This window comes from Melanostigma gelatinosum (genome assembly GCF_949748355.1).
Source record: "Melanostigma gelatinosum genome assembly, chromosome: 3".
Classification (NCBI taxonomy): Eukaryota; Metazoa; Chordata; class Actinopteri; order Perciformes; family Zoarcidae; genus Melanostigma; species Melanostigma gelatinosum.
In genome coordinates this window covers 22,940,939-22,952,048 of record NC_136636.1, presented here as the reverse complement: position 1 = coordinate 22,952,048, position 11,110 = coordinate 22,940,939, and the positions used below count along the sequence as shown (strand labels likewise).

Below are 11,110 nucleotides of genomic sequence, written 5' to 3'. Positions count from 1 at the left end.
AGAACAATAGACAGTGTCAAAAAGAAAGTCAGGGGGCAAAGAATGCAGCTGATTGTATCTTTATCAGTCGCCACTTCAGTCTGCGAACTGAATTCACTACATTGTGTTCCTCTTGAATCACCTCTTCATGAGTCCTCCAAACACAACCGCACATCTGCAACACTTCGAAAGTAATAGACTAACTAACTGAGATGTTTTGACAAAGAGACAATACAAAAACAATATTTTGAAATACTTCATAGCACACGGAGGCAGTGTTTAGGAGTTTATTCCAGTTTATTCCATAAATAAGTACATATAGTACAAATATTATTAATACTATAGTGGCATCAGATATTTACAATTATTGAAACTAATGTGGCAATACAAAATCATTACAAAAAGTGCTTTTCATCCGTGGATGTTGATTTAAATTAAGATACTTTTACATGTTTGATTATCTGCAATAAAATTGAAAGAGAGTTGTTCCCCCCCCCCCCCCCCCCCCCATCGACTCAGAGAGGCACTGCTGCAGTTTATTTGGCACGTCCCTCCAGGGTCACAGAAGCTCTTTAATAGATAGGCCCCGGTCCAGTTGCAGAGCTGGCGTCGACGAGAATTGAAGAAAAAAAAAAGGTTTAGTTTGAGCTTCATTCACACAGTGGTGCAAAAATAAAACGGGAAACGGCACACCATTCACGCTCTACTGGCATCATTTGTTCTATCTACTTCATGCTCCCACTTGAAAGAGAAGTACGGTAGCTTCATTCAGAGAAGTTAATGAACAAGTAAACAATTCTTCAATATATTTTTGGAGGTATTTTGCTTGTTTTATGGCAACATATCTCTTGATAACAGTAAATACACAGGAAGTGACAGGTACCTTAGTCAGGCAGGCAATCTAAAGATTTTGGAACTGTAATAACTCCGGCTTCAGGTCCTCTCTGGTGTCATATGAGCTATGGTGTCATCAAATAAGGAGTTTGTGTCAGAATTGTTGAGTTATTTTTAATGTTAAATTGTATTAGTTCACCATCTGGGGTTGTATTGCACACTGAATTAGTATTCAAAAATGTTAGTGTTAGTCATTGCCACTTTGAGTGAGTAATGATTTTTTTTATTTTATTTGTAAAATAAGGTTTAAACCTTGAATCAATGAAATATGTGAAGCATGCACATGATTATATAAGATTTATGTGTAAGTAAGATTTCTGTGGCTGCGTCTGAGCTAATTGGTTTATTTCCAAGTGACTTTCCCGAGATGCAGCTGTTGTCTTTTTTCTTTTTTTTTGCGTCAAATTCAGGGAACATGAATATCAAAGGGAAATTGTCACTTCAGTCACAGAATGTGTCGGCCTGTTTCCTGTACGATTCATTGAACTGAATCATTGAAGACATCCTGATTCATGAACGGAATTTTCTTCCCGGCGCTGACTTCCAAGTCACAACCGCTTTCACCAAAACTAAAATGCAGGTGAAGAATTTAAGCTTCTACTAGGTTACTGCATAATACTTCGCTGCGTTTGTCCACAGAAACATGTGCACGTATTGACCTGTAAGCTGCTGTGCATTGAGGTTCTGAGAGTACAAATAATAAGCTATGGTAGAAACAGCAGAATGTGCAAAGGGGATACAAAGCGTAGTCAAGTATGACTCATGCATTAAAGAGTTAAGAGTAAAATAATGGGTCTCACCCTTTTCTCCTCAGAAGAAACTTGTGTACAAACACCGCTACAATACACACAGCTGAGATAAGAAGATAATTCAAAAAAAGATTTATTGTATTTTGCATTTCAACTGCAAAACTTAGCTTTAATTTGACTTTCAAAGAGGAGAAATGGTACATTACCTAATGAGACGCATATCACACTGACTATAACAGGCAGGTACCCTGAAAGAAACAAGCACAGTCAAATGCAGAGCATAAATAACTAGAAAAAGCATTTCCTGCTGAAAATGCGTTGGAATGCTGAAAACTGAAATTAATCGCAAAAACATTGCTGAAAATAGATATCCAATTCAAAACACAAATTGCAAAAAGCTTAATAATTCAAAGAGTTTAAAGATTACAAATATGAAAAGTCATACCACACCTCTCCTGAAAGAGCTGAACATTTTAATAGTTGAACGGTTTCTGTAGCTTAAAAAATGAAGGAGGAGAAGCGGTGCGACGGAAGAAATAGAAGAAGTTGAATAAAGATTCGAAGAACAATAGTTGGAATGCTTAACAGCATTCATACTATGACTCATGTCAACGTCTGGAGAGCGCTGCGGCTCAGTAACTCACCAATATCCTTGTCAGTATCCACAGCCCCATCATTATTGCCTGCAATTACAAAACAGTATCATTCGTATGAAAACTATTTAAACTGCAAAACATGAAGGCCACACGTTAACAACACATACAAAGAAAGTCTGTTACAAACAGTGAATATCTCATTTACAGCTTTAAAGCCAATGTGTGTAAAGTTCGTGTTGCTCTCAGCTCCTCATTATCTCTGTGTCTCCATGTCGGCTCAGTGGGGGGGGGGGGATCAAACATTAATATATTAACTGGCATATTAAATGACAGTTCAACTCGGTGAATTAAAACTTAGAGTCATAAATTGCAGTGTTAAAGGAATAGTTTGACGTTTTGGGGAAATTAAGCTTGTTGCTTCCTGGTGGAGAGTCAAATGAGAGTGTTGATATCAGTTTAATATGCGTCTGTTAAGTATGAAGCTACAGCCAACAGTTGGTTTGGTTAGCTTAGCTTAGCTTAGCACAAAGACGGGAAACGGCTAGCCTAACAAAATACTACAAGCTCCTTTCAAAGGTGTAAAAACACATTTCCCCACTTTATGGAGCTTTTGTGATTTCATGTTGCCTGTGAGTATAGCTTCTTGGAATCTTCGCTGGTTGCCTGGCAACTCCTCAGAGCCAAGAAATAGCCTGGCCCATTACCCCCAAATAAAATGGTAATTGTTGTTTTTACGCTTCAGTTCATCCAAGTCTCTGCCAGAGAGCAAATACACTTATTCCCCAAAAATGTTGAATTATTCATTAAGTTTAATTTGTTAGTTAAAGTATTTCAGCAACAAGGTCTTTAGAGGGTCAGCTGACCGTACTGATGACGTTCATTCTCCTCGTAAATGGTTTTGTATATAGCACGGGAGTCATTATATTTCTACTACTGCGCTGCCTATACGAGGACGAAACAATAATGAGTTGTTTGCTCGTTTCTGCCACTTTGGCTTTAATCCGATAAACAAACACTGTACCTTCAAAGTGACGAGCCCATCGGGTAATTCATAAAAGACACAACGGGTAGAAGTCTGGAGTTGTCTAATCAAACTGGAGTTGCTTGGGAAGCATCATGCTCATGGGAGGCACAGTGTAAATAATCAAAGATTCAAACTCGACGACAGCTTTTTCACGAAGCTATTCAATACCTGGAAGTGAAGATGATGTCGTTGATGTCTCAGCGGTTGTTGTGGCGTTACCCGCAGCTGTCGAGACGTCTCGGCCACCTTTGAACAGAGCGATCAGAGCGATTCTTAGTTCTCCTCAAGCTCGGACGGGATACAAGTCATTCGTCAAGCTGAGGAAGCAGTTCCTCGAGAAGCATGCGGCATGCACATAATCCATTCACGTGCTGTGCCTAAAAAGGGTTTTCAACTTAATTACGCGCAGATCGGCTTGTTCGGAGACACTCTCCTGTACCTTTTACTGAAGGTGAGACTGTTGGTGTCGCACTGGTTGTGACGGTTTTATCTCTGTGAGCTGTGAGTGTGGCAGACGGATCTGTAGATGTGGACACTTCTGTGGAAAATAATCATTGTCTTCAAATATTTGTACCGCCTTTAAATGGAAGCAGTGGCGGCTGGTGGAAAATGTTCTAGGTAGGGCCATCCTATCAATTTCAGCAAACATCCCAGTATGATTTAATGCAAATAAATGTAAGTATCAAACACGCATTATTACTTGGCAGTTAAATATTTAACATGTATTCCAACACAAAAACAATCTGTAAATAACACTTATATAATATAATATAACATGTTCATTTATTGAGATGCCCCTATGGACCTTGTTATAGGAGGTAAAGATCAGGAGAAGTAAACATGAAGTGTAATTATGAATACTGATGTTAAATTAAGCTATGATGAGTTTTCACTGTTAATTTAACATCTCTATTACATGTTGATGCCTCCATGACCAAGTTAAGCAGATGAGACTGAGGACAACTGTGTAGAAGAAAAGATGTTCACTTTGTCTAATATGTAGCTTGACAGAGTTCTCCATGTGTGTCCTGGTGTTCTCATGTTTCCTTACCTCCTCATCCCTCACTCCCTACCCTGGTGTTCTCATGTTTCCTTACCTCCTCATCCCTCACTCCCTACCCTGGTGTTCTCATGTTTCCTTACCTCCTCATCCCTCACTCCCTACCCTGGTGTTCTCATGTTTCCTTACCTCCTCATCCCTCACTCCCTACCCTGGTGTTCTCATGTTTCCTTACCTCCTCATCCCTCACTCCCTAACTGTCCGTGCTGGATCCGTCCCCGTTGTTTTAAAAAGCTAAATAAATAATTAGCATGACGTCATCCAGTTAGCCAAACCTGTCTGGTGTACAGCTAGTACAGAAGCTCCGCATGTACTGCTTCCCTTTCCCGCAAGTCTGCTGTCTGATTGTGAGGTCAGGCTGATCTGATATCAGCTCTTTGGCTGCAGAATCTCCGCCAAAGTTCTCCTCTCAAACGGGTCTTGGAGGAGGAGTGCTCGTGCTGGCGCGAGCTCATCTCATAGAGAGATAATTAAATATCAATAATTATCTCTCTATGAATGTATATATACCTTGTGCTGGAGGTGTAGATGTTGGTGCTGGCACTTTTGTTGTCGTTCTACCTTCTGTTGTCACACCTATGAATAAGAAAAGTACTGAATTTATCTTGAAATGAGTACCATTGATCATTCATGAGATTGGTGATGGAGCATGCATATATATATATATATATATAATCTATATATATATATATGTATATATCTATATACACATATTAGTTTACATGCAGAATGTAGCCGTGCCATGCTTCTTGTTCAACAATTTACTTCCCACACAAGGCTGGTGCCTTGCAATGTTCAACCATCCGCTTGTAGAAAACTAGACTCAATGCGGGTGAAGGACACATGACCATTGACCAACTCCCTAAAGACAGGTTGCTCTTCGGGTCAGTTGACTGTTAAGCCGTTAAGGAGGGTATAAGTGTGGCAGTGACAGCAAACAAACAACTTGGAGTGAGCACAGACATGAATGGTGAATAGAAAAATCTTGAACACTTCATAAAAGAGTTCGTGTCTAGAGAGGCTCGAAGGCTGCATGCTCAGTGATGAACTGACTACAGTACATTACAAACATGTTGTTTGTTCGGTGACTGATCTCCCAAGCCTGTGTTTATTAAGGATCCCATTATTATTTAACACACCCGTATTGCTCTTGTTCTTGATTTAAATTTCAAATAATGTGCTTTAACTGGTGAATGCAATACTTTTCACCCTCATACTCTCACGTAATTCATATCTGAATGTCCTTGAACACATCCTGGATAACAACACAATCAATTCAATGTCTGTGGATGGTGTGTGCTTACCTTGGCACGTGGGAGGCCGAGAATCGTAGTCATGAGTTTCGCTGCACACAATGCTGTCACTCCCAACGAGGGCGTATCCTTTGTCGCAGACGTACTGTATGCTTTCTCCGTATTTCGGGTCATCTTCAGAAAGCCACGAGCTTCTGCCATTGGTCACTTCACTCGGTTTTTTGCACGTTACAACTGAGGAATCAGACAAACAGGTGTTTCCACACGATCTTATCACAAAGTAATTTGAACTGGAAAACAATGAATCCATATTTTTGTCATATTATGAAATGTGCTACTAAGTCCGAGGAAACCGAGGAAGAAGAACGTCACAAAGAGGCAAACTAAACCAGTGCTGCATCAGCATTTTAAAACCACAGAAACAGTCTTTTCCAAAATAGCTTTTGTTGTCGGAAACCATTGTTTTATTGCTTCTGGTTTGGGCTTCTTGAAATACAATACAAGCGACACTTACTTTTACACTTGGATTTTCGACTCCACCCGTTCGCATAGCACTGCCTGTAGCTTGTTCCGATGATCTGGAATCTGTTGAAAGGTGGAGGAAAATAAAGCCGGACTGTTTATTTAAGGAGAATTGGATACTGTAGAGCTAAGGTTGTCTAATGCAACGGAAAGGTCATTTTGAAACTGCATTCTTTCGGAGCTGAGTCAAGAACTAGGTATAAACAATTACCTCAGCTTTGGCAAAAGAAAAGCCACGTTTCTAATCAGTGAGACCATAACGTAAGACTTTATTGTGACTGCTCTATTTCTCTTTCCAGACTATTTTGTTTTCTTCAGAGACCTTGACTTCAGTCATCTATGACTGTTTGCCAGCAGCCCTTTTCGGTCGACAACTGTTGGCAGTACAGCAAAAAGAGATGCTTTGCATGCATGTAAATGACATGACCATGTCCTGAGCGCGCCCTTTGTGTGGTCATTGGAGCAGCTCCATGCCAACACTTGTTTTAATACATTTATTTTCAAATGTAATTCAACCAGATAGCAGTGAGCTTTTATATTCATACTCACCCTTTATCACAAACTACTTTTATAACCGCACCGAACAGGGTACCGGCGCTGGTATTAAAGCTCATATTGGGCTGAGGGCTCGGGGGACCACAGTCTCTCTCTGTAATGCAAACACAAACAACAGAATATTGCTGCTGGACTTTAAGGCATGCGGTATGAACTCCAAACACACTTTGATGAAGGTGTCAGTCATTAAAGAAGACAGGACTCACTTTTGCAGGAGAGATCTAGTTTAGTCCAATTCTCATTCGTGCAGGTTATGCTCCCAGAGCCACTTTCAACAACAAAGCCATGAGCACACTCTAAAGTGACGACCACACGGTCTGGGAAATCATTCATCAGAAGTGCTTCGTTGGTTAAGACAATGTTTTCCCTTTCCTGGGGCTTAGGACAGTCGGCTGGAGAAGAAAAGAGACAAAGAGGCAACCTCAAAATCAGTCGATAAAACAGTTCACCTGAAAATCTGTAATGCGATGAAAGAAATAAAAATATAAAGAAAATGTCAGATTTACAATTTAGGCTTTTATAGAGATCAAGTGTACTAATGCAATTCTAAGCGTTGGTAATCCATTAAAAATACTCGTCAGATTCTCACTTTCTAATAAAACATTAAGTCTGTAGTTATAAATGTTAATAAATCATTCATAAAGGGTTTTTAAATGTCGAGTCTTCAGTTACAAACGTTAATAAATCGTTAATAAAGGATTTTTAATCCATCAGGTTTGCAGTTCTAAATGTTAATAAATCATTCATAAAGGGTTTTTTAATCTATCAAGTCTTTTTTTGGTTCTCCATAACCTGATCAACTTTGTGTACAGTCTGCAGTCTACATTGGCATCTTCATACATAATGGAATTGTCTTATCTCTGACTAACCCACAGACTATTTCTTAACTATTCAGGAAGTACATTCATCTCTAGCCTTGACAGTTCATCTCATGCCCTTGGATATTCATACGGAGACAAGAACGCAGCAGGTCCCTACTATTCTATGATGTAGTCTCATTCACTCAGCGGTCACTTTGTTAGGTACACAGACCTCCCAAAACATTCATCAAAGATCAGAATGTATCAAAGAGCAACATTCTTGAAAATGTGTAAACTGAACTATTACTGAGGTCGTAGTTAAAGGTGGTGTTACCTACAATAGGTGGTGTTGGACTATAATACTGAAAGGTGTTTCTAATTGATGTTCTTTCCATTCAGTACAACACTGACTCTGACCCCAATGCTTACTCATAAATGAATTAAAACACCTATAGGTAAACAAAAAAAATGAAAACAGGCACCATACAAGCGTGCAAAGTGTTGTAATAAAGTGGACACTGAGTGTATTATAATATTGTTATTTAGATCTCACGGAGTGAATTAGTACAGGAACCGTATGATAGATTATTTGTAGATTAAAAAAAAAAGTTTAAATCAAGGCATGTATACGACTAAACAGGAAGGAACATTTATTTTTCTGTGGAGTCGACATGAAATGCAGGCTGGCTGTATTAGCTGGAACTCTCATGTGACTTGCTACTTTGATAAATATGATCTCATGAAGCAGACTGCGAGGGTGATGTTAAACTGACCTGCTGCCTTCACGACCAAGAGGAACAGTAACAGCGGGAACTTGACTCGTCGCCGTCCACAGGTGTCCAGTAAAACGTCCATGCCGGGCTGCAGAAGGAGACTCAAGATCCAGATCCAGATCCAGATCCTGTCAGTCAGAGTTCTCCAGAGACGCGAGCCGCTCCGCTGCCGGTCTACAGTGGCCCTGAACGCACCAACACACGACTATCCATTCTGTGTCAAGTTAACTGCACTAGTTAGCGTTGCAGGAAATGAGAAAATAATGGCCCACTTCATAAAAGCAGTGACATTTACCCCCCAACACATGTATTTAATCGTAACTAACAGCAAAAAAAGTGCTATTTAATTACAGAGAACACACATTTCGTATTAATCTAAAACATTAACGGATATATATATATGAATATACACATATGTGACACTCACCTGTCGGTCTTCTTGTATTCCTGTCGGGTTGATTGGATTTTAGTTTAGCATGTTTTCATTGTTTTATTTCTTATCTACCTCTTTGTGTGTCCTGATGCTTGTTTAGCGATTCAACTAGCTATCTGACAAAAAACAAACACTGGTCTTATTTTGAAAGGCAAAACAGGAAGTTTGAAATTTTAAAGGTCTATCTTGACGTTCCAACGTGTGGCTAGACTGCAGGCACAGACAGAGGTCTCAGAGGGATCAAAGACCTGGAAATAAAATCGAGGACATATTTGAACAACTGATGGTTGAAAGAGGCGAGTTTTCTTTTGATAGCCAGTAGTAAATACACATTACTCCCAGTATGTCCACCAGTAGGAGCTGCTCAGTTTCCCCTCCTCCCGTAAGAAGTGGAGACGTCTCCTCAAATGTGCTGCAATGCCAAAATTGAGAAACTATGGGTGTGTCCTGGAAAAATGGGGGTATCCCCTCTCCGGGTCCTCTAAGGGGGAAACCATTGACTATTCTATTCTGTTATATTTAGTTACAGACCTACACGTTTGTTAAGTCTCACCAAGGGAACATGATACATATTAGAATACTACAATTTCATTTCATGCGACCGTGGCAAATAATAATACTATTACTTGTATTACTACTACTAATAACAATCAAACAAATAAACAAGAAATACGTCTGGGACTGTGATGGTGAGGGTTCATAGCAGTTTACACTATGACACAGAGCCTGAGCCACTTTCTGAGGTTTGGGTGGTTCTGAGGTTTTGGGTTATTGTCTGACATTCCACAGTTCTTCAGCAACGGGGCTGTGCCTCATTGCCTCACACACAGTCACTTGGGTCAATTCCAGGGGAGTTCTCTCCACCACCCATTTTCAACCATACAAGTTTGTTGACACCGAGAGTTGCCTCAGAAACACATGATTACACGGAAACTATGGTGACAAAGTTTAAAAGCCAGTGAACCAGTGAGGAAACACCAGGATAGGGGATTTGTTATTTGATTAGGCACATTGAATCACTAGAAAGTGGGATATTAACATGGTCATACTCAACCTGACATAAAGCCAATAAAAAGTGACCTGTAAAAACGGTGTGGTTTCCTTTTCAGGCCATCTAACAAAAACAGCATTAGTTGGTGACAAATGCTGCTCCGGCGAGCAACTTCTCAAGTTCAAAGCCTCCGAGAGCTGTGGCAAGGCCTGCTCTTCTTATCTCCCCAAACACCCTGTCCAAGTAAAAGATTAAGACACCTCCCTTCTTCATCAACCAACCCAAGAATGCATCTGCTTCTCTTCACGTCAGATAACGAGAAAGAAACGAGGCTGCCACCCAAACATTAGCATCTGTCCAGCTCACCTGCTGTTCTCACGCGCAGACATACCGGGGATGTGATGTAAAGAGTAGCAGGATCATAACCTTTTACTCCACTCGTAACTTATATCACGACACATCTTTATGACATGACGGTATCTTACAAAGGGCTTGATTTTGGAGACATGTACATCAATTTTTTCTAGAGATAATGATCCCCTCCAAAAACAACTTCTAATGATAGACGACCCCTATAAGAATCTTTATTTGAATCAAGACATGTTCTTCACATCTGAATTGATGTGTGCACTTCTTTAACCATGTGCACGAGACACTTCACTGTAAATCGCGACACCTAGTGGTGCGAAACATAAACTGCATCAAAACCCAAAAGCTCTGACGAATGAAGGCGAATCAAGACGCACAAATCATGTGTTGTTGTTTACTTCCAGCGTAAAACGTGACTCAGTGCAGCAGTTTCTGCACGCACACACACACACACACACACACACACACACACACACACACACACACACACACACACACACACACACACACACACACACACACATTAAGAGTCACATACTCCCTCTCCAGAGTATCTACACCCAGAGTGACCACATGTTGTGTGACAGAATCTTCGCAGCCATCAAGAACCCATAAATCATAACCTTTTTGACTCCAAAACACTCACTGGTATATTACGAGGCAACAACATTGTTGTTTTGTTGTCAAGATACAGATTTAACTCCCAACAGTTTTATATTTTGATATAAAGGAGGTCTAAATATAAACTGAAAATGCTGAAAATGTATACGAAGGATATTATCTTTCGTTTGGGATCGTAGACATATCAGCCAATCAGTGAACCAGTTTGCAGATGACTAGTATTTCTAATCTTTACTCATTATGTCTTGAAGTGAAAACACAAGTTGGCTTTCATGAATATTTAATATCTATTTGCACAAAGGATAAAGAATGCAGCTGAATATGTCTGTAGAAAGATGTGTGCATAACACGAGTGATACGCAGGTAATGACCCAGAGTAAAGCTTTTTCATCATTTATTTTTCAATAAATCAGCAGTAAACATGCATAGTATTGGTGTTACAGTTGAATCAAAATCACATCACAACTATTTCAGCTCTTATGGCGCTTTCA

The 11,110-nt window shown here is 39.9% G+C and overlaps 1 protein-coding gene across 5 annotated transcripts; it reads right to left on the bottom strand.

The window, feature by feature from the left end:
* Window positions 1–483: 483 nt before the first annotated feature.
* Window positions 484–8,916, bottom strand: LOC306797812 (complement decay-accelerating factor, GPI-anchored). 5 transcript variants are annotated; one of them, XM_079297242.1, is made up of 14 exons: window positions 8,633–8,912; window positions 8,206–8,410; window positions 6,839–7,024; window positions 6,627–6,726; window positions 6,070–6,140; window positions 5,607–5,789; window positions 4,813–4,878; window positions 3,682–3,780; window positions 3,411–3,488; window positions 2,267–2,305; window positions 1,829–1,870; window positions 1,674–1,725; window positions 863–938; window positions 486–582 (listed from the first exon to the last, which is right to left on the bottom strand). In XM_079297242.1, exons 2-13 carry the CDS (start codon window positions 8,285–8,287, stop codon window positions 881–883), a joined length of 1,056 nt encoding a protein of 351 aa, XP_079153368.1. In that variant the 5' UTR covers window positions 8,288–8,410; window positions 8,633–8,912; the 3' UTR covers window positions 486–582; window positions 863–880. The 5 variants fall into 5 exon arrangements, with proteins under 5 accessions (XP_079153370.1, XP_079153368.1, XP_079153369.1 ...); XM_079297243.1 differs by having other exon boundaries at window positions 8,206–8,390; XM_079297244.1 differs by lacking the exon at window positions 863–938 and having other exon boundaries at window positions 484–582.
* Window positions 8,917–11,110: the final 2,194 nt, after the last annotated feature.

Excerpts from the sequence above, each read along its gene's own strand:
- LOC306797812 (XM_079297242.1), bottom strand. The coding sequence starts at position 8,287 with ATGGACGTTTTACTGGACACCTGTGGACGGCGACGAGTCAAGTTCCCG. Across the intron at positions 1,871-2,266 it reads GGATACTGACAAGGATATTG|GGTACCTGCCTGTTATAGTC; the intron begins GTGAGTTACTGA and ends TGTTTCTTTCAG. Across the intron at positions 939-1,673 it reads TTTCTTCTGAGGAGAAAAGG|CTCATATGACACCAGAGAGG; the intron begins GTGAGACCCATT and ends ATGACACCATAG.